A 23,209-nucleotide genomic window follows, 5' to 3' on the forward strand; every position below is an offset into this window, starting at 1 on the left:
CGCTTGAACCCAGGAAGTGGAGGTTGTAGTGAGCTGAGATGGCGCCACTGCACTCCAGCACTCCAGCCTGGGCAACAGACACTTGTCTCAAATTAAAAAAAAAAAAAGAAAAGAAAAGAAAAAAGAGCTTTCCTAAGAAGGAAGCATTTACTGAAGGCACACAGGGCCGAAGTGGGAAGAACCAGTGCTCTGATGTCAGGGTCTAGCACTTAGACCCAACTACACTTGAGTCTGCCTGACTGAACTTTACAGTTGCACTAGACTTTAAAATTCCACTTTCCAATTTCCCCCCAGTAAACTAGTTTAACTTTTGCAATGAAAATATGATCTGTACAACAAATTAGAACTAGATTCAGCAGTGTTTCCCTCAAAAGGGTGTAGTATGATAGGTTTGGTGGGGTGCTAAAACATGGCATGGGTTCAGTAGTCAAAAGCTCCAGAACCCTCAATTGGGCAAAGTTTTGAAAGATTCTTTATCACAGGATTTCTCAGAGTCTTCAAGTTGCCGACATGCACCTGAAAGCTCTAAGAGTAGATATAGTAAATAATGCTTCCGTATACTGCTTTGACTTCTTGGGATCCGTTTGCTAAAAAATATACTTTGGTTTGGGCGTAGTTTGAGTTTTTCTTCAAGTCTAGGCTATTAAAAAGAAGCAGAAAATGCTTGCAAAACAATCAAATAGCAAGGCATTAGGGGAAAGACCAAGAAAACAAAACCCCAAAACAAAAAGCTTTAGGGCTCTGTTCTGGACTCAGCTAGATTTATCCCAAATGGCGTATAAGGGCGTATAATACTAAATTTGATGATCCACAGAAAAAAAATTAACTCATTCTCCAAAGTTTCAAAATGGCCATCAAGCTGGGTGGCCAAAACTAACAACTCAATTTCAAAAATAGAAGCCCCCAAGTCTTCTCCAGATAACTCTGTTATCACCAGATCTGCCTGCCCCTCTTACTAACCCTTTCGGTTCTACTGTGCAATTTTAATATTATAGGTGAAGATGCACATCACACAAAGAAGAAGCCTGGAGAACAATGTTGGTAATTTCATAGTTATTTTAATAACCAGGTTTACATTAACAGTCACTTGATGAATTTTTTTTTCTTTAATCTCAGCTAAACTCAAAACACAGTTTTGTTCACGGTTCAAACCAAACAGCTCTTCACGTTCCAGAGCTGCTTCACAGCTAGCACAGATCACGGGAGATTACTGTCTGTCCATACCCACCAGACACAGAACTGAACACCCACACACCAGTTTTCAAAGAGGGAACTTACAATGAATGCTGGCTGCCCAGGGCAGCCCATGAGTGTATCTGGGACTCAAGCTGGAGTTTTCCAGGGGAGAAAGCCTGGGAAGCTTGTGGCAAGGAAGTTGGGAATTGCCCACCCTACTGGAAAGGGCTTCTCAGGGATGAGTGAAAATCACGGCTCAGGTGTCAGCCCTTTGTGGAAACATGACATTCTCAGTACAGATAGTTGTGAAGAACAAGGCCGAGGGATTTTGAAGGAAACCCATTTTCAGGATGACTACAATCCTGCCACTTCCAGAAAACTTAGAAGTAAAAGAAATATCTCTACAACGGGTAACTGATTCAACAATTTCACAAACACCCTCTCCACTACCCTAGCCTGTGGCCCTCAGAGAGAACCGGGATGGATTGCCATCTGGGTTCAGAGGCAATATGAGGAGGTTGGGGGGATGGCGGGGGCATCCTCAGGGTTGGGGGGCAGGCCAAGGAATGAGATGGCAAAGGACAGCTTGAGAATGGGATAGAAGATCCAGCGTGCCTTCTTACACTTGCATGAGGTGCCAGTGAATTCAAAGAGGGCCAGGACTCACCATCGTTTTCTTTTCCTAAATCTTTTGTATAGGCCTGTTTGATATGTCTTACGAAACGAAACAAATCTGAACATAAATTTTAAAATAGTGGGAGTTATTCTCGCAATTCCCACGGATTTCTATGCTTGGAGAGTTAGCAATGGTAAGAGAAGAAAGAGAGGCTTCCTGAGCTCATGTTGTTCCTCCCGAGGGCATTGGGGGTTGTTCCCACAGCAAGGAAAGCTTGCGCAGAATCAAAGGTTCTGCTGGAATGGTTCAATCCGGAAGTCCAAGGGCAGTGCGGATGACCAATTTGGCCATGGAAGACTTATCTTCATGGCACGGAGAGGTCGTGCAGGGATGAGTCGGACTCAGGGGCTGAGTAACAGCAGAGCAGATAGTGCAGAAGTGAATGCTCAGAAGTGAGTTTATGTGTGTCTCTTCCTCTATCTGGTGGCTGTGGCTGGTACTGCAACCTATCCCAAAGTACAGCCTAGTCAATGAGGTATATGCTTCAGACCTGGCAAACTCTCTCTGCACATAAAACTGCTATTCTGAGTTCTCTGAGAGACCCCCACATCTTTGAATTGTAAATTAAGAGCTACATTTTCCCTTTTACTACATCTCCCTTAAAAGAAAAGCACCACGTGAGCTTTAAAATAGCAAGACTCCCTATTCTAAGGGGAAATAATCTTTTTTTCATGATTTGAATAGAAGGCAGCTTGCTAGGGGAAATCTTGTTCCTTGGCTATCTCCAAATTCCTTTGTAGCCCAGTGTGTACTTTTCTCTGGTCTTCAACTTATTCAAACCTGCAGTCAGAGATAATGGTCTCTCCTAAGCACTTAAAAGGTGTCTGAGGCCTGCTCTTCTCTTCAAAGTACTTAGTACACAGGGTTACAGGTGCGACCACCTGGATTCCCCAGAGCATAGAAGTCTGATCCCAGGTTAAATATATTTCTTCTGAAAATGAGCATCTTGGTTCTATAGATTCTTACCTTGCTCACAGGACTTGCTCCAAAACTGAATTTTCAGAAGCGGCATGATAGGGAAAGAGATATTCAACTCTGACAGACAAGGTAGATCCAAGCACCCACACTAATTTCTTTTAGGTGCCCCATGGGGAAGGCTGCATCATGTCACTTCCACTCACTTGGGGGAGATTCTAGGACTGAGACACAAAGTTCCCCCAGAGTTGCTGCTAATGGAAGGGGAAACAGATGGTTTGGAACGGAAAGGTGGAACCAGGGCCACAAAATGTGCTTGCTCTGCTCAAGACTGACTTTGGCTTTCCCAAATTCCCGCTTGACTTCCCTATAAGCTGACATGACCCCTGACGGTAAAAACTAGGGAACACCTAATAAAACCAACCTTCAAAACAAATTCTATTTATTATGGATGTGCCAGGATCTCAGATCAAGAGAACCAAACACAAACTGCTTGTAAGAGAGGCCCTTCATTCTGCCTCACCTGAGCTAAAATCCTAATTTGGGATGCCAGAAGCATGCCACTCTTCTCGGTTTGCAAAGACAGAAGAGTGAGAGGTGATCTCCCCGTATTTAGAAGGAGGCGTCTTTAAGCTGTGGGAGCACTCACCATGTGGGCCTGTGCTATGTTCTCAGCTGCTGGCTTTTAAGAGCACCAAAGAGGCAGGGAGGGCAAGAGGAAGAGAAGTGTTGTTTGCTCTGTCCCTGCCTGGCCTTCCCAACCCAGGAAAGAGAAGGATTTGAAAGCAACACTGAGAAAGAGTCCTGAGCAAACACTGGCACAATCAAGCAGGTGGAAGAAATGGTTGTGTTTTGGCGTTTTAATGAATGTTCAAAGAAACAAAATTTACTCGTAGGGGACGTGACAAAGAACAGAACCCAAAGATTGCCTGCCTTCTCGGCAGACCCTGGGGGCTGTGGGGATGTGACAGCTGCCACAGTGGCTATCTTCCATGGAAATAACGTACGTCATCAACACAATATACAACACCCCTTCCGCTCACCTGACCCACCCACCTCCCTCCTACATGACCTACCCCAGCCCCTCTGCACCCTCCACCTTGTTCTGGGCTCCCACCACCCACTCACCCCAAATAATCTGCGTCCCTTTTGTTCATTTCCCTGACGTCCCAGCTTGTCTGTCCCCTTGTCATAAGATGCAGCACTACACACGCTCTCAACACTATGATAGAGCAGACTCTTTTACCTTAGTGGCCTGTCTGATTGCATGCATGTAAATGGGGGGAGGGGAGTCAAACAAATCAAGGCTATGCATAAACAGAAAACAAAGCAATATTCGTAAAGCTAGGCAAGCGAGCGTAACATTGGAGAAACATAAGGCTTGAGGCTTATTGATTCTTTAGATCACAACCGTTTGGATTCGCTTTCCTTCTTAAACATCGGTGTACCATTTTGGCTTCAAAACAATCTCTTCTTGCTTCTGCCCCTCTGAGGAAGGTTTGCTTAACTCAGAGAAGTGATATTAGAACGGCCACCTGGGGGCGCCACGATGCGCTTGCTGGCTGAGCGAACCCCCTCATCCACTTGGGTGCCTATAGTTGGAAATAAATTTCCAAGGGGGAAAAAAACGGGGTGGGGGTAGGGGGATGCGGGCAAGAGAGAAACTGGGTTAATTTTAAGAGTGCAAGATAGGAAGTGCCTTGCTGGCCTCACCTCCCAAGAAACTTCCATTCCAGTCTATCAGGTCTTTTAGACTTTTCTTATGGCCCCGGAAACTAGCCTCTGGTAAGAAAAGCCAAGTTCTTACCTAGATTTCATCTGACCCAGAGCATGATAATAATACTGGGAAGAAGAACAATGATAAGGACATGACACTCATTGTGGCAGGCAATGTTTTAGGTGTTTAACCAATTGTCTCCTTTAATTCTCACCACCATGGTTTGAGAGAGGCACCCTTATCTGTTTTACAGAGGAGATAACTGAGGTTCTGAAAGGTTAGGTCACTTGCCCGAGATCTCACAGTGCAAAGTGGTGATGGTCAGGTGTTCGTGACAACAGCACAAAAAGAAATTTCAATGTGTGATTGGATCTATTCAGAAAGGAGCCTCTAAAAGCTTAAGAATTACGGTAGCCAGAGAACAACAAGAAAAAAATGGTAAAAACTTTGAAAAACATTGCTTATGCCTAGCAGAATGTGACCTCTGGCAAAGTTACCTCCAAACTTTAAACTCTTTTCCTTTGTCCTTCTTCCACTAGGTCTCCCTTACCTCTTTCTCCCGTGTTTCTGCTTCTCTCATTCCTTACCCTTTCCTCATATGCTGATTTTACCTTTAAATGTCTTTCTTTTGTTATCTTACTTCCTTCACATTTAAATTATTCATTATAGGAATGCAAATCTACATTTATTTTTCTCCATTTTAAGACTACTGGTTATGGAGCAACTGAATGATTATTTTCTAATTATATCAGAGAGTTCTTAAAGAATTGTAAGACTAATCATATGGCTAACACATAGTAGATGTTCAATCAGTGGTAGCTAGTGTTAGCATTATTATAATTACTAGGAATGGGAGAACATAATAAAAATCCTAGGTTAGAAGACACTACTGCAATTTGAGCATAAAAATAATTTAAGCTATCTTTTAATCTGGACAAATAAAGAAAACATACTATGTTGCATAGCACTCATAGGCTAATGCTAGAAATCACTATCAATTCTTAGAGGGGATCAGCTCCCCACCTCTGCCCCCAACCAGGGCTGATTTCTAGGCAGAATGAGTCACCACTTAAACCTGGTCTTCAGCCTGACTGCCTTGTCTTACTTTCCTACCAGGACCCCTTGTTGACCCAGGCAACCTTCCTGCTTGCCCCAGTAACCTTCTCCCTAAAGTTGACACCAGCACTGGGCTGGAAAATGCCTTCGGGTTGAATTCTCAGGAACACCCTCTGGCCTCAGAACATTGATCTTCCCCTTCCGGGCTCTCTTATTTTTTGATGAGTCTGTCCCACTCACCGGACAGGCTAAATCCCGACTGATGAAGATTCCTCACAGGTGGGTTCGGCCGAGTAGGAGAGCCCCGAGCAGAGCCTGCGGGGGTACCACCTTTGGGGGTGGTGGTCAGGTCAAACACAGGCCCATCGTACATGCCCCTCGGGACGGCATGCAGGTCTGCCATCTGCAGCCAGAGAACAGCATGTCACCATTCATTCATTCTGTCATTCAGCATTTTAGGACCTGTTCTAGGCAGCATGATTGGTGAATACAGTGTGTGTAATAGGAGCCAGGAATTAGTAAAAATAAAGATAATTTGAGGAAAGGAGAAGCAGTATAAAATAAATAAAGGAGGATGTGATGATAGAGTGACAATGGAGGTGGTCAGTGAAGGCCCTTCTAAATAGATGAGCTTCGATCTGAAGGATCAAAGGACCTTGTTACGGGGTTGGGGTTGCCCGAGGGAGGAGGCTGGGGGGATACGGGGAGTGGTGTGGATGACAGTGAAGCCAGCAGAGAGAAGAGCAAGGACAGAGAGCTGAAGTGGGAATGATTATGAAATAGAAGAACAGCAGTACTGCTGGAGCAGAGGGATCGGAAAGGTAGGTCACGACATGAGGTCACAGGTCCTGGCCGGGATGGATCACACGGGAGCTCCACCCTCACACTCTTCAGCACACACCAGGGTGGGCAGGCCTTGAAGTGAGTGTCTGTGGTCTGACCCACTGACCTCTGGCTGTGGCTGTGAACTTGCCCTGGGACTGTGGAGCCAGCCAGCAACTTCCACCCAGCACATGCTCTGCTAGGCCTTGTGCCAGGCACTAGGGCCTTTGGTCATGGGAAACACGGTGCCTCCCGCAAAGGGGCTTACAGTCTATTAGACAAACACTGTAAGAACACCCAAGGCAGCGGCACACAACCTCCGCCCATTTCTTAACTTTGGCCAGAGGGGAGGCAATGAGGACGCGCTGCCAGACGAGCCTGACCATGCAGGATGGATCATCACAAGAAGTCCTGTCAGAGCCTCCTTCCCTGTTAGTGACTCAAGTGCTGGCACAGAAGTCAAGCCCATCGAATGTGCAGATGCTAATGATTCTGGTGACATGATGACCGTATCTGTACTCCCCAAAACCAAGAACTCTACATCATCAACATTTCTCTGGTTTAGAATCTAAGTCACACTCATAGAAATAAAGGGTCAATACTGGAGAAGTCTCCTTCTTCTCTATTAGGTCCAAACTGGAGTGTGGAGCTCAAATTCCACAATCCTAGGCTAGGGTTAATACACATATATATACACACACACATATATACACATATATATGTATATATATAGTGTGTGTATAAAAAAGTACAATACAATAAATACAATAAATATAAATATGTGAATATATTTATTTATATGCACTTTTATATTTTTAAAATTATATTTATTTATATTTATTGTATTGTTATAATAAATACAATACACAATACAATATAAACTGTATAAATGTTTACTTATATATAATTCTATATTTATATATTAAGTAGATATAAATATAATACATATAGTATATATATATTTAATTTCTCTGCACCTCCATTATACATAGGCACACATTTGCACACGTGTATATATATATAGACCTATACATATACACATATATCTCTGCATGTGTTTATATATAAAATCAGAGAAATAAAATTTTAATGAAAATACAGTAGCTAAAATGTTTTAAGTGTTTGCCCCTGTGGAGCAACACTGGACAGAATGAGACAGGGATGTGTGGGTGTGGATTCTTGGTTCTTACCTTTAGACTTTAAGAGTAATTTATTTTTTTAAAAAAATATGCCAGCCTTATTTTGAATTATTCAAATTTAAATTATTTTCAATAAAGCACTATTAAAATGTGGGAAAAGTCATTTGGGAAAAAAAGCTCTCTTTGGCCAAAAGTTTTCAACACCCTCTTTAATAGTACATTAAGTCTGTGTGGGGATAAGACTGTCACTGAATTTCTCTGTGAGAGTCTAGAGATCACAGTGCCCTGAGTTCATGGTTACGATCTCTGAGTGTGAATGGGACACAAAGCCCCTGCACCACCTCGGAGCTCCCCTGCTTTTTACCTTCCTCCGTGCTTTAATGCGCTTGTAGACATAGTCGGAGAACGGGCTGCAGGGGATGAAGCGGCCCGCCCCCTGGGTCACGTGCAGGTTGCCATCTTCCAGCATGATCTTGCCCTGGCAGATGACCACCAGAGGAGCCCCACGCAGCTCCATCCCTTCAAAGATGTTGTACTCTGCAGCCTAGAGACAGGGGTGAGGAGCAAAGCCACGGTAAGGGTGTCGAAAGAGGAGAAAGAGGAACGTACCTTCTCTGCTCGAGACCTTCAGTGTCATTTGCTGCTGATTCACCAGGCAAGCCGGGAAAAGCTCACCATGCATCTGCAAGCTACCAGTGGGTAGAAGGCACCGGAGACAGATTTGCTAAGAAAAGACTAAACTTCCTAGTAAAAAGAAGTGTCCAATCTTTATTAAGGTCCTCAAGTGGAAGTCAACTTTTGCCATAGGTAGTGTTCAAAGAGAAGCTGGATAACTATCCAGGATGCTGTACATCGCTGTCTTGTACTGAGTGGGTGCGCAGAGAGGCTATGTGGCCTTTAGGTCCCTGTAGCTCCAAATTAAATAACATGAGATGACACAATATTTAAGCAAAGGCCATTACCACCAAAAATGGGATTTCTCCCTACCTCCTTCATTTACTCAACCAGCAAGACGCATTACTGTATTGCCAGGTAATTAAGAACATCAGTTTAGAGTCAGCTTGTCTGGGTTTCAATGCTACCTTCACTATTTGCTTGCTGCACAAATTATTTAATTTTTCTGTACCTCCAATTTTTAATCTATAAAATGGAGGATAATAATAGTCCCTACCTGTAGAAGACAAGTATGGAAACCCAATGAATTAAAAACACAGTGCCTGAAACATAAGTGCTTAAAAAAATTAACTATTTTTAATAAGTGTGTCGAGCCTGTTTCTGTTAGATACCACACTTCAATTATCATCCTCCGTATGAAACTCATCATAAGGAAGTCATCAGTGCTGTTTACCAGTTATTTCCCGTTCTTTCTCTTTCCAGGCACAAAGGGTCATTGCATGTCCTGACTTGCAGAAGTTAGGTATGGCCACAGGACTGGCTAAGACCAGTGCCATGTAAGAGGCAGTAAGGTACACCACGTCTAGGGGAAACTTTCAGAGCCAGTAGACCATTCACTAGGTCATGTTCCCCTGTCTCAGCATTCATGAAAACATATGTAGAGAGGGAGCCTCTATCAGTCTCTGTCCCTGAGTGACTGGGATGGGCAGAGACCATCTGGTGACCTCCCTGCTTTGGAAAGCAGGAGTGTGGGGAATAGAGAGATCAGACTGCTACTGTGTCTATATAGAAAGAAGTAGACATAAGAGACTCTATTTTGTTGTTGGTTTTTTTTTTTTTTTGAACATAAACTCAAGACTTTATTGTCTTCATAATAAAAGATGACACTTAGAACTGGATCACTTTCTTCCCGTGCCGGTATCACTCTCGCAAGCATGGTTAAAGTCCCTAAAACCTGGTGGACTTTCTGTAAGAAGTGTGGCAAGCACCAACCCCACAAAGTGACACAGTACAAGAAGGGCAAGGATTCTCTGTATGCCCAGGGAAAGCGGCGTTATGACAGGAAGCAGAGTGGCTATGGTGGGCAAACTAAGCCGATTGTCCGGAAAAAGGCTAAAACTACAAAGAAGATTGTGCTAAGGCTTGAGTGCGTTGAGCCCAACTGCAAATCTAAGAGAATGCTGGCTATTAAAAGATGCAAGCATTTTGAACTGGGAGGAGATAAGAAAAGAAAGGGCCAAGTGATCCAGTTCTAAGTGTTATCTTTTATTAGGAAGACAATAAAAATGAGTTTATGTTCAAAAAAAAAAATGGAGTCTCTTATGTCTACTTCTTTTTATACAGACACAGTAACAGTCTGATCTCTCTTTTCCCCACACAGGAGAAACACAGTTGAGGTTCTGAGTCACTGAGATTTAGGGGATGGATTGTTATTGCAACCCGTCCTAGTCTAACTACCCTGGCACACCACATAAACACATTTCTCCTGACCAAGTTCTTTGCACGCATTCTCCATTCTACTCCACTCCCACCAGAGCAAGCCTTACAGACTGGTGGTTCTTGGCAGAGACTATCTTCACAGCATCTGGATCCCAGATGACTAGGTCGCTGTCAGAACCCACAGATATTCTTCCCTTGCGGGGATACAGGTTGAAGATCTTGGCAGCGTTTGTGCTTGTCACAGCCACGAACTGGTTTTCATCCATTTTCCCTGTGGCCTATTGAAATATAAGAAATTACTTCTATATCTATAGCTATAGCTACATACATATCAATTGAGGGCTTCTGAACTCGGAGAAAGATGACCAACAAAGGCACAGAAATACAAAGAGGAGCCACCTGAAAAGGTGGTGAGCTACAGAACCTCACTCAGCAAGCTCGAATTAGTTGGGCTGTCATGACTACCCAGGCAAAATGGTCAAACACATGGTTAAAGATTGAAGTTACTGCTCCTGAAGTAAGCACTTTTCTCTGTATGTTCTTACATTTACTTACTAATTTACTTCTAATTTCAAAAAGAATTATAGAGGGTTCACAGTAAAAACAAATGTGATTATAATCCCATCCTTTAGATATGTATTTGTGTTTGTATATGTCGTGTGCATAGAGTAAATATGAAAGAACCTCACCCAAATGATAACAATGGGTTCTCTGGGTTGTGGAATCGAGATATTTTTGTTTTCTTTCAAGTGTGTGCTTGTCTGTAGTTTACAAATATTCTTTACTGAGCATGTGTCATGTTGGTAATTTAAAAATATACATTATCTTGGAACTATTCCAAATAGTGCCAGGATAAATATATACGTATTGCTCTGCAGTATATGAAAAAAGAAACACTATGTGAGAGAACAGACAACAATATTTTTATTTTCCCTCTTTTCAAACCAAAAAGCCTCTTTACAGAAAGAATTGAGTTTAAAACCTAGCTTTGAGCTTCCTGGGAGCAAAGAGGAAAAAGAAAACTCAGTGAAATTACACTGTGTAGATTAATGAGGCATTAGTATACATAACCCTGATAAGAATGTTTTTAGGATTTTTAAAAGGAAACATAGAGGAGTAATCAACTTAATAATGAGATAATTATTTATTTTACTAAAATCTTTAAGAGAGTCTTAATTTGAATGGTTCTTTCTTTTGTCAGTCCTTGTGATATGAACAAGGAAAATGAAACAGGCCACTTGCCAGAAGACATTTAGAGATAATCACTTGTATCGCCTGAATGACCATATGCCCTCAGTACAGGGCATCCTTGATAAGCAAGATGACTTTGGTCTAGACACAGACTCATTGCTTATCATTTCAAAGGATTATATCCAGTTCTTTCAAAAGAAGTCATAAAACTATCCAAACAAAAAGAACTAACTCACTATTATTTTAAGTACAGGCTATTGTTCACTCAGATGAAGGAGTTGCATGTCTGGTTCCTAGTCCTAACAGTCTAGATGAGGAAGCCTCCTTCACAATGCGAGACCTTAGGATTCATCATACTAGAAGGAAATTTTCCACAATGCCTGAGCCACATGGTTCCAGAGACATCTCAGCAGGTACGAGATCCCATCTGCACTTGCAGTGTAACCAGCCCAACTGGTGACAGGAGGTTCTGATCTGGCCCATGGATGTTTCGGCCCTGGCCACCCTCCCATGACCTCCATGCCTTACCACAGCCTTATCCCAGATGACAGACATCCGCTCCTCCACACCATTGGTGCCCTCAGGAATGGCTGTGAAGTTGTCCTTTCCAATTGCTTTCTGGGCAGTGCTGAAGGTGCAGTGGGCACTCCCAGATAGTTGCAGATCCCCACTGGCAAAGGAGAAAAGCTCCACATGAACAGGAGAGATGGCTGGAGGCACACACACTGGGAGCTTAGAATCTTGTGTCTACTGTGAGGGTTTGGACTCTGACTACTTGGGTTTGGAATCTCTCCTCTACCTCTTACTAGAAATACGAGCTTGGATGAGTTTCTTCCCCTCCCTGGGCTCAGTTACCCCATCTAGAAAGTGAGGGGGTGGGGTCAGATCATCTCTTTTGTAGCAAAATAAAATGGACTCAAATGAGCAATGTCACGATCCCACATGTCTGCAGAGGGCAGCAACAAAGGAGTCTCCCTATAATTTTGATTGTCATCATGACCAGCTATTTGAACTTAGGCAAATGATTTAGCTTCTCTGACCTTTAGTTACTTAATATGTAAATGATAAGAGTGCCTCACTCATAAAGTTGTTAGGAGAAATACATGAAACTGTTGAGTGTAGTCTTACCATAGAGCTTGGCACATAATAGGTTTTAACTGCTATTACCATTATTAATATTATGATTCTATTAATGTTTAAAATAGGATGGGGAAGAGCCTGTTTTCTACTCTCAAGACTGCAAAATAATTCCCAATACATTGTTCACACTGCAGACTCTGGTCTAGTTGATAGATGGGACTGCTGCAGTCCTCAACCCAGCTGGCCCCAAGAGATGCTTTCACAAAACGCCTGCTGCTGGGCATTCCTGCACCAACCTGGCCAGCAAGGAGTTGATGTAGTCTGGAGTAGTTGGGTCAGGGCTCAAGGGTGGGGATGTTACAAATGCAGCCGCCTTGGCCCAGTTCTTGCTCCAGTAATGGGTTCCATCTATGCCAAGGCTGGCAGTGATGGGCTCGCCAAACACCACGTTTCCTAGCAGGGACAGGAAATAGATAAGGGGTTAGCATAAAGTATGTGCTGCACTGGGCCCAGCCTATTTAATTTAACTCCTAAGCCTACACAGGACTGTGTCTCACAGTCAGACAGACCTGGGTTCAAGTCCATGTTCCCACCTTTTCTAAGCCCCTGCTTTCCCATCTGCTAAATGTGACCAAGTTTGTATTCCCTAGATTAAAAGAAGCAATTGGTTGTTAGATGCAGCGTTAATTCTCAAATTTTGAGGCAAATTAAAATTTGAGGAAAAATAAAATAAAATATACATATTGATTTTAAGATTCATCCTCATTTCAGAGACACTAAAATGCTCCAGTTCTTGCTCTAGTAATGGGTTATATGTATACCAAGGCTGAAATAGATATATTCTGAAATTGATGAAACGAGATGATGGCTACTTCTTAGGCTTGTGAAAATGAAAGGCATATGTGAAGCATCTGGCACCTAGAGGATGCTTGGTAAATATCGCTTTCTTTAGCTGTTACTCCTTCCCACAGTAGGGGCCCAAAGTCCCAAATGTGCCCCCACCACTGGAAATTGCTAGATCCTCCCATTATAATGATATGCTTTGGTTCCATAAAGTAAAATCCATTCCTGTGGATTAGAGAGTCTCATGATTTTTTTTTTTTTTATCATGTTTGTTACTCCTAACATGATGACTTGCTAAAAGTCACCCAATAACCTAGGGCACATCAAACATGAGACTAGCTTCTTGGATTCTGCCTCAAAAATTAGGGGCTTAACTACCCAAACCATGGAGAGGGGATAAAGGCTATTGGAATATACACTGATCTAAGCTGTTTAGCTTCTTTAAGAAGAAGGAATATAGAAAGCATAGAAAATATAGAATATAGAAATATATCAAATAAATATATAAAAATTTAAAATAAAAATTAAATTTAAAATACATAAAACTTTAAAATAAATATATAAAAATATATACATATAGAAATATATAGAAAGCAAATGCTAGCTCATAGCTAGGTGGTTGGTACCAAGTTTCTCTATGCCAAAATCTGGGGCCAAAGCTACCCTATACAGCCCTGCACTTCTTTAACTTTGGTCCTCCATCTTCCACAGTGAAATTCTCCATAAGTCTGCACTCTATGGCCAGGATTACAAATAGGTTCTGCCTTGTTTCAGCTCTGTTCAATTGGTAATGGTTGCCTAGAATTCCATGAAGGGAAGAATTCTAATAATGTTTCTGGTCTCAGTAGAAAAGACTCATGATTAATTAGTAATGTCTGCCATGGGCAAAAGAAGGAAGCGATGGCAATGATTCACATAGGACAGCCCTGCTTTTCGGGGTAAGAGTAAAAAAAATCCATGTGATGAGAATTCAAGGGCTCTCCAAAAATACTTACACACTAAAGGATACAGGACCATAAAGATATGAAGAAATGAAAGTCACAGCAAGCACTCAACTACTATTGAAAGAAACAGAATTTTAAAAGTGGAAGAAATCTCCCTCTGGACTATGTTTAGCATGGAAGAGTAAAAGAAGCTAAGACAGTAATTACAACTAGTTTGAATACCAGTTCTCCCATCTGGTAGATTCTGGACAAGTTGTGCTGCAATTTCATCTGAAAAAGGGCATTTCTGAGAAATGCCTATTTCTCAGAGTTCTTTGAGAATTCCACATAATAAAAAAAAATTAAACTGTTTATCTCAGTACAGGGCACATAGTTGTTCCTCATTAAATTGTAGCTTTCTAATATTAATTCTGAGCAGCCATACAGTTAAAGAGCCCTGATGATTGATGACTAAACACACTGAGACTTCAACCATATCCTGCTCAGGAGGGAAGCGCAAACCCTGCTACACTTTGTCCTGCTCAGAATGCTCTTGAGTGTTTCCCTGAGAATGACGGTCCATGAGATGTTTACTGACTTCAATCTCAGCGGCCAGTTTTTCATCCCTGAACTAACACCCCCATTCCACCCTGGAGACACAGCTGTACTAGTTCTGCTCGCCAAAGAATTATGAGCCAAAAGGCTCAGGGTTAGGATTTTTCTCCATGAAGTTTGAAATGAGACCAGCATATAACTAAAACACCCTGTCCTGAGCGGCCCCCAGGTCACCCGGAGAATGGTCCCGGTCAGAATGCAGCCTCAGCAGAGGGCATGAGGGTGGTGGGGGGTCACGGTTGGCAGGGGTGTGTGTGTGGCACTGGGTGAGGGCAGAAGGGAGTTCCTACACATGTCTTCTTTTTCTTTTTTTGCTTTTCTCCAAGAATGAGTGAGGAGCACTGGGCAGCTTTCCTGGTTCTCGCTCAGTGACTCATAGCCAGTGGAACAACCACGCCGTGTCAGTTGAGACTTCTAAAAGCTAAGGAGAAAACAGCAGGCCTACAGAGAACAGAGGAAGGAAGGAGGTGCCCCAGAATCTGTCAACTAGGAAGGGTGTCTAGACAATGTGAAAGCCTCCCCTCTCGCAAGAAAAACAGGGTCACCCTGTGCCAGAAGGCCAGGCAGCTGAACACTCAGCCATCAGCGTCAGCTGAGACTATTTTTAGCTACCACAGTCACTCACACGTGGAGTTTCACAGGCCAGTTTTGTAGATGAATCACGCATCTTGGGCCTCTCCACTACCAGAATGGCCACTGGCACGCAGTGGTAGCAACCACATCACCGGGCCTGGTAAATCCTCTCACAACCCAATGCAGAGCTGCACATGTGCAGCTTCTCACCTGCACTCGTCACTTACTCAGCCTCACAACGGACCCCACGAGTCTGACACTGAGGATGAGAACCGAAACAGAAAAGAAAGCTCTGAAAACTTTAGCTAAGCACAAGACAAGCAAGGGAATCCCAAGTTAACACCAGTGGAGCAAAGACGCAGAAGTCAACAGGCAACAGGGACAGAGCCAGGGTCGTGAAGGCCATGATGGTCCACATGCTTTGGAGATCCACTCAACCCCTTCTCTAAAATAACCTGTGCTAGTCTCAGTGGCTCAGGATGTGTGACCTGCATCTGCACTGTGGCCTCAATCCTGGCCAGATACCATCCCCGGGGTGTTTACTGGTCCAGGGATGAACACATGACCTAAGCCAGGCCAGTCACAGAGCTCCTAGGGACTTTTGCTTGACCTGCTGGAAAAGGTATATTTTACTTTCCTATCATGCTCTCCACCAAAAATTGAGGACAACAGGTGCCTCTCAGCATCTACTCTGTGACTGTTCATACTGAACATAAACCAGAAGAAAGACAGCCAAGAAAGGAGTACGCATGACAAACCCCTAATACCAATGTTAAGGCCCCTCAATCTAGCCATACCTGAAACACCTATAATCGGTTATTTACTTGTGCTTGTTTAAGCCAGTTTGAGCAGGATCTTTGAATTTTGCACCCAATTTAATCCTGACTGATAAGTCCATTTATAAAACTCAGACAAGGTGAACTGAAAATCAAAGATCAAGGGGAGAAGGAAGATGCACAAAGTCTCAGAAAAACTGATTCAAGCTGTGTCATCTTGGACAACTCACCTAACCTTCCTGAGCCTCAGTTTCCTTACATGCCAAGTGGGAGAAATCCCAGGATCCTCCCATCCACACAGGATGTGGAGAGGGGCTTCCTAAGGAGCAAGGCAACGAGCAAAGTAGGCACCATATATATTACACAGGACAACCAGAGAGGGAAGGAACCACGCAGTGCCATCAGGGGCTCCGAGATCTTGGAAACACAAATCACCTTTTTTCCTGGCTTGTGAGATGAGGTCAGCTGCACTCTTGCTCATGACCTTTGTGACGTAGAGAGGGCAATTGGTTTGGCTGGCAATGGTGATGGCACGGAACACAGCCTCAGCTTCCAGCTGCAAGAAAAAGTCTCCAGGAGTCAATAGAAACAGGAACCTCTCAAACTGGTGGCTCCCACCTCCACGAACTGTGAGGATGCAGTGCTGCACAGAGGTTATGGATAATTTTGGCAGGATCTGGAACTAGAGAGCCTATATCCACATCTCAGATCTACCACCTCCTAACTGTGTCACTTTACTCAGCTTCCCAGTGCCTCTGTCCCTCACTAGTAAAATAGTATAGCACAGCATTGTCATCTGAGAGCAATGCCCGGCAGAGGGTAAGTACTTTTTCCTTAGCCTCTGCGGTTATCACAAAGGTGACATCTGAATGAAAGCCTTTGCTCCTCAATCTTCTCAGGACAGAATCTCTGGGAAGACACAACAGCAAACCATTATGTCTAAAATAACAGCCAAGACAGTTAGGCATCCTGGCTCCTCAAATCCTTTCCTGCAGCAGTAAGTGGTCAGCAAAGGGTTAATTCTAGGAGGCATTTCTTACAAAAATAATTCCCAGGTTTCTCAACACAAAGACTTCTTTTATTATTGATCTCTCCCATCTTATCCTCATGTAGAATTCATGTTCTCAAATAAGCTAACCAACCCAGTGGCATTTATTAAGTAAGAAATAAGAAGTTTTCCCATACTTTATTTACAAAGCAGGATCTGAGAGCTGAGACTCTTTCAGATGGCCCGGTTCTGAGTTCCGGTTCTGGCACTTATAAGCTAGGTGACCTCAGGTACATTACACAACCTCCCAAAGCCTCAGTTTTCTTGTCTGTGAATTGAGGATAATAGGGTTTGACATGTTGGGCTGTGATGAGAATTAAATGAGTTAATCCTTGTAAAGCAGTTAGCCCATTCCTAATGGGAGAACAAGGTAAGTGCCTCTTGAGGGTTTGGTACTGACATTATTATTGATAATATTTTCTAACCAGTTGAGGGTCTGTGTTACTCTCAAGTGGTCTGCTCTCAATTGGTGTGAGTTAGTCCAATTCAGCACACAGCAAAGACTTTGACATTTTTCCATTCAATTGGCAACAGTTCCTTTTTTTATGGATATGACATTCTGGTTAGCCTGTGGAGCCCAAAACTTAAAAAAAAAAATACCAAAAATAGCTTGCAGATGCCCAATGGTTGTATAATGCAAACCAGTCACTGCCCATAGTGGGTGTAGCTCAGCAGACAGACTCTAAGAACTTGGCTGGCTGAGCTGGCCTCCCCCAAGCTGCACTTTATTCCATGTGGATGGGACCTTGGAGGCCCCTGGCCATAGGTGAATGTGGACACCTTCCTGAAGCACCCAGAATTTTGTACTCTGGAGCAGCTGTCTCTGTGCCTGGGGTCCCAGCTCTCTGAACAGCATCACTTGAGATGGTGTCTGGGTGTGCTTGAATTGAAGAGGGTCTGGCTCCTCCTATGCTCACTCCTCCCCCTTCACACCCATGCTGACCACTTCAGCTCCCCCAGGACCTCTGTCCTGGTCCCTTTGATCTCATTCCTCCCAAACACTACAGGTTTCTCAGCACTTTGACAACATGACTATCTTTGGAAGGTTACATCACCCTCCAACTTCACCAAAAGGCCTTCCACGGCTGTAGAGATTTGCGGCTGAGAGGCTTTTTTACTAAAAAGGAGACAGGAATAAGGAGGAGGGTGGGGTGGTAGGGCTAAGGGGAGGTTGAAAAAACAAACCAAGGAACAAAAATAGACTTTGCTCTGAAATCCCCTGGCTGCTGCTGGAAATCCATCTTGCCAGCACATCTCCACAGTGACCAGCATTTAAGAAAAGCTTCAGAAACAATGCTGATCACTCCAGTCTCTTCATGATGAGTAAACCATTTTCCAGTCCTTCAAGTGTGATCAGCCAGGGGCTTAACCTCTCTGAGCTTCAGCTTCTTTACCTGTGCATCAATGGCGACCACACAGGGCAGCAGTAGCGAGAACTGAGATAACGTAAGCTATCAGCACATACTAGATGTACGCACTCCATAGAAGTGACCTACACCAGGTGTTATCAAGGAGACAGACTTCAGGGATGCTGTATGTGACTGGAACCCTAATAACAAAATTATAAATTATTTAAGTGGCAATAAAAGTATCACTAGACACAAAGGAGTTTCTGAGGTGCTGATAATCTGTTTCCTTCTTTGGGTGCTAGTTACACAAGTATATCCGGTTTGTGAAAATTCATTGCCTCCTTAGGATAGAAACATTTTTGTCTATGTGTGTTCTATTTATCTTTTAAATAAGACTCTAAAAGAGATGGGATATGGGAATGCAGTCATTTCTGGTTATGATTCCTTCTTCTCCCTGTTGTAGGGTTTGGAATGACAGGACAGAAACAGGATTTGCTTCACTGATATGGAGGGCCTTGACTTTGCTCCAGGTGCTAGACCCAGGCTGCCCTTCCAAAGCCAATGTGCTTTCAGGTACATGGGCAGCCAATTCCCAGCTCTGTGCTCCATGCCAGCAGGTGAAGCTGCTGACATCTCGGAGACATGGAACCAGCCTCTAGTCACCTTTGTTTTGTTATTTGGCTGCTAAGCACAGACATAAATAATCATTCATTTTATATAAGAGAAACTTCCATACCTGGACACAATCATCATGTTATACAAATTGATGAGTATAATGTATATAAAAAAGTCCATTCAACCTCTTATTTATATGGCCAGTATTTTACAGGACTCAAAATGAAATAAGGGAATAAGTGGAAATGTCTATGAGATTCACACTGAGATTTCCTTAAGAAAGGGATCAGAAATTTAACACTCCTGAATAGCTCTGAAGGACACTCCAACTTGTGTTATCTTTAGAGAGATTAGGGGTCAGAAATAAGCACATCTCTTACATTCCTTTCTAATTTTCTCACGGGCTCTTGAGCTAGGGTCAATCAGAAGTGGTCTTTGGAAGAAATGTTCCAATACTGCAACCTGGTACTCAGATTCTCATCGCCTTTTAACAATGTTTATTCATGCGTTGTGTGTGCACCTTCATCCCCTGTAACTTACCTCCTCTGGCCTGCTCAGTACATGGCCTTCTGGGCCAGTTATCCCCATTTCCAACATGCGGGTTTGCTCCTGAAATGAAAAAAGGAAATAGTTCTTCAATAAGCTCAAGTGAGATTCAGAAAAATTACACTGGTATGTTCTGATCTAAAGATCTAAAGAAGAAATATGTATATGTTGAACAGATGTATTAATCCTATATTTGGAGTTGCAATAGATGGTAGACTCAACTAAAAGGAGGAAAAAAACATTCAAGGGTGATTTGTTTTTACTGAAACAAAGACAGTTGTCTGTTAAGACTATTTTTTTTGTCTATTCTGCCCATCAAGAATCATACCAGGTCACTTATTCTTCATCTCTCTCAGTCTCAGCTGCCTCTGAAACTACACTTGCTTATCTCATTTGTTTATTCACTCACGCTCTTTAAACCATTTCACTCAACAAAATGTACTGGGCATCTGCTTCCTGCTAGGCTCTGGGTAAGTACCTGCATTAAAGCAATGCAGCCCCTGACCTCACGGGGCTTACAATTTAGTGCTATGTTTCCCAAAGTGTGAGCCACTCATCACTTACATCAGAATCGCCTGAATTGTTTTTGTAGAAATGCAGATTTCTCGCTCATCCTAGCCTACCACATCAGAAGATGTGAGGTTGAATCCTAGTAATGCATGTTTTAATAAACCACTCAGGAGTTTTGATGTTTTAAATCTATGGCTTAAATGAATGGATTCAAAATTTAACCAAACAAAATAGTGCCTCCAAACAGCATTTTCTGAGTTAGTGTCTTGGTGAAATTCTGTTTAACCAAGTTGTGGACATGGCAGAAGAAGTGCATGTCCCTTGTGGCTGATGGCTACATTCCTCGGACTTCTAGCCTCTTTCTGGAAGAAGCAGGTAGCTGGACAGTGAGCACACACACGCATGGACTGACTGGAACTGGCAGAAATCCCAAGCCACCATTCCTTCAGCATTACTGGCATTCACTCTGAAATTATTAAGACTGGTTCCTATGAACCTTGCACCAGCAGGCCTGGCCTAGTGACCTGGGAGTACTCTGGTAATGTGTGAGACACATAGGAAAGATGGTCAAAGCAACAAGTCTTGTCTCACTTTGAAACTATGAGGCATTTAAAAAGGTTAAGGAGTCTTACCACCTGGAAAAGAACCTTCTGTTTTTTGTTTTTAGTAATAGAAATTTCTAAAAGAGGAGTAGAAAGGAAAATGCACATACTATAAGCAACCATGAGAAGTGAAATGGTCACTATCTCCAGCTCTACAGAATACAAAGAAAGGTTAGAGGCTTATTTTTCTAGAAAAGCACCTCCACTTTTCATTCTTACCATTTTCACTTATTGAAACTTGAACTGAATTAAATTTCTTCCAAAGTCTAGTGAGTTTCTACTCTAAATTGCCTCCAGTCACACAAGGGTTAAGGTCTCCAACTAAAGAATCTCTGTCTTAGGTGACATTTATGCTTCTGTCTTGTTTGAGTGCACCAGGATAATGCACAGGACAAAGCTAAGCTCAAGTGGTGGCTTCCAAGCACATTTAAATCACCAGGGGATTATTTTCAAAATACACTTGCCTGAACTCTGCTACTGACTTTTCCTAATTCCCGAATACCTGGAATTAGAAAAATTTGGTGATTCTAATGCACTGTTCAGGCTAGGAAGTTCTATTCTGAAGCCATGATGTCCCTATAGGTGGGAGATTAAGAATGGCAGTAAAGCCCCATCGATGCTACCTTACATGGGGATAGCAGTAAGCTTTTTGTGGCATTCATCACAGCTACAGTTACATCACAGTTTGGGTCACGACACAACTGTAGCTTAGTCCATAAGGAAAGGAACCCTGTCTTTTTCATCTTCCCTCTCCAAGGCTTGGCGCATAGTAGGCGCTCAGCGAATATTTGTTAAATGAATGGCTAAAGATGCTGTCCTCTCAGACTGTTTTGCCAACTTGAAATTCTTGAAAATCATCCTTGTTTGTATCCAAAGGCAAAGATTTCTCTCTCAGATATTCACTTTTGAATAAGTGCAGCAAGAAATTCTGAGTATAGCAGCTGCCTTCATTTAAACAATGTGATAAAGATCTTTCAGCTCAAGCTGAATTTAATAAACACACACAAGAAACTCATCCAAATGGAAAAATGCCCCTACTCTTTTCCTGACGGATCTTCCCAAGGTAGGGAAATAGTAGTGGGAGGGGAAACTAGAGAAAGTTCCACGCTAAGGATTCACAAGAGGAAAGAAACTGGCAACAGAGACTTTGGGTTGAAGTCCATCTGCCTCCACAGGGGCTGGAATTAAGTGCCAGAGAGTTTGGTTTCCAGGGCAGCTGAGAGAAGGGCTGGGACCTCTGGCTGCTGCTCTGAAGACTTGGATAAAGGGCGGAGTACAGTTCTAATACCACTGGGTTGCCTCCCACAGGACCAAGGCATTTGGACTCTCTACAGAAAATGATTTCATTATCGCTGGGTGTGTGGTGGACGTGGGCGAAAGTGCTGTCAGGGTCCTGACTAATTAGCCTCCTTGGTCTCAGTGAGAGGAAACTGTACACTTACCTCACTTCCCCCACCAGCAGGACAACATGGAGAGTCTGAAATCACAACAGATGGAGCCCTGCATGGCTGGGGTGCTGCCTGCCCACAAGCCTGCAGCTGGGCTTGAGACGCAAGGGATCCCAGATATGCCACCTCTGGGTAAAGATACCCACTGAGGCACATCCTCTTAGGGGCAAAGATTTGGTTTTCCTAGTTATTTGCTCTGATCCTTGGGCCAGTGATCTAATCCTTCTGAGCCTGGATGGTCTCATGTATAAAACAGGGAGGAAGATAGCATCTTTAAAGGTTTGGGAGAAAATCAAATGAGAATATACCAGAAAATTTACCAGTTCCTGGCACACAGTAGTCAGTGCTCACCAAATGGCACCTGCTATCAGGAAACTAATGGTCCGAGATGAGGGGAGGCCTAGACATTGTTCCCACACCCCTGCCGACCACAGTTACCAAGTTCTGGACAACTTCTAAAATAAAAGCACAGCCCAAGTATTAGTGAGCTATGGAATGCATCTGTTTTGGCTCACTTCAATAGCTACTGCCTGGCCCAAAGTGCTCAGGAAACACTCTTTGAGGGAATGAATAATGGTTTCTTGTTGCCAACATTATCAAATGGATGAAGAAAGCTCACTCTTTTTTTTTTCTGGCTGTCTCCTCCTAGCAAAGGCCAATCTTGAGATGTTTTCTGAGATAAACAAAACCCTTCCTAAGACACATCTGTCCATCTATTCCATTAAGCAGCCCAGGAGATGGAGAGATAACTGCTTCCTGCTTCCTTACAAATGATCAATTTGGGCGCTGGGGCCCTCACTTTCATCACTCATTCCTCAAGTTTCTCAATATGATTTCTAGGAATCCAGTGAGATGTTTGCTCCTCACGAGACCTAAATTTGCTCCTCGTGAGACCTAAATTCTCTATTATCTAAGGCTGTGAGTTCCACAGACTTGGATCCAATCTCTGGCTCCTGAGAAATGCTGCCTTACGGTCTTTCTTTATGACAGAGAATGTCTTGTAGCTTTGAGACATTTTCAGAAGAGAATCAGCAAATGCTCTCCCACTAAATGGTCCAATTTGAAATCCTCCTCCTCTTCCAGGATGCCTTTTCTGATTCTCCAAGAATGGCCAGCCCTCTTTCTGTTTTAACGCATCTTCTAGTTTCATTACTTGTCTACATTCCCCTCTCTTTTATTTCCTCCACCTAGATTCTGAGGTACTTTGGAGCAGGTTCTGTCTTTAGCAAGGTACTTATGATGGTGTCGTGCACAT

The 23,209-nt window shown here is 43.1% G+C and overlaps 2 protein-coding genes across 2 annotated transcripts in view; one reads left to right on the top strand and one right to left on the bottom strand.

The window, feature by feature from the left end:
- Positions 1-1,038: 1,038 nt before the first annotated feature.
- DPYSL3 (dihydropyrimidinase like 3) overlaps positions 1,039-23,209 on the bottom strand; it is a 115,570-nt gene continuing 93,399 nt past the window's right edge. The window contains exons 7-14 of the mRNA XM_025387150.1: positions 19,389-19,457; positions 16,272-16,392; positions 12,403-12,559; positions 11,555-11,696; positions 9,943-10,113; positions 7,866-8,045; positions 5,781-5,943; positions 1,039-4,359 (exon numbers count right to left, since the gene is read on the bottom strand). Coding sequence (XP_025242935.1) covers positions 4,271-4,359; positions 5,781-5,943; positions 7,866-8,045; positions 9,943-10,113; positions 11,555-11,696; positions 12,403-12,559; positions 16,272-16,392; positions 19,389-19,457 — 1,092 coding nt within the window. The 3' untranslated portion in view covers positions 1,039-4,270. The remainder of the gene's footprint in view (positions 4,360-5,780; positions 5,944-7,865; positions 8,046-9,942; positions 10,114-11,554; positions 11,697-12,402; positions 12,560-16,271; positions 16,393-19,388; positions 19,458-23,209) is intronic.
- On the top strand, positions 9,306-9,651 carry LOC112625800 (60S ribosomal protein L36a-like). The gene has a single exon (XM_025387153.1). The coding sequence runs from the start codon at positions 9,331-9,333 to the stop codon at positions 9,649-9,651; it is 321 nt and encodes a 106-aa protein (XP_025242938.1). The 5' UTR covers positions 9,306-9,330.

Source organism: Theropithecus gelada, chromosome 6, assembly GCF_003255815.1.
Source record: "Theropithecus gelada isolate Dixy chromosome 6, Tgel_1.0, whole genome shotgun sequence".
NCBI classification, from domain to species: domain Eukaryota; kingdom Metazoa; phylum Chordata; class Mammalia; order Primates; family Cercopithecidae; genus Theropithecus; species Theropithecus gelada.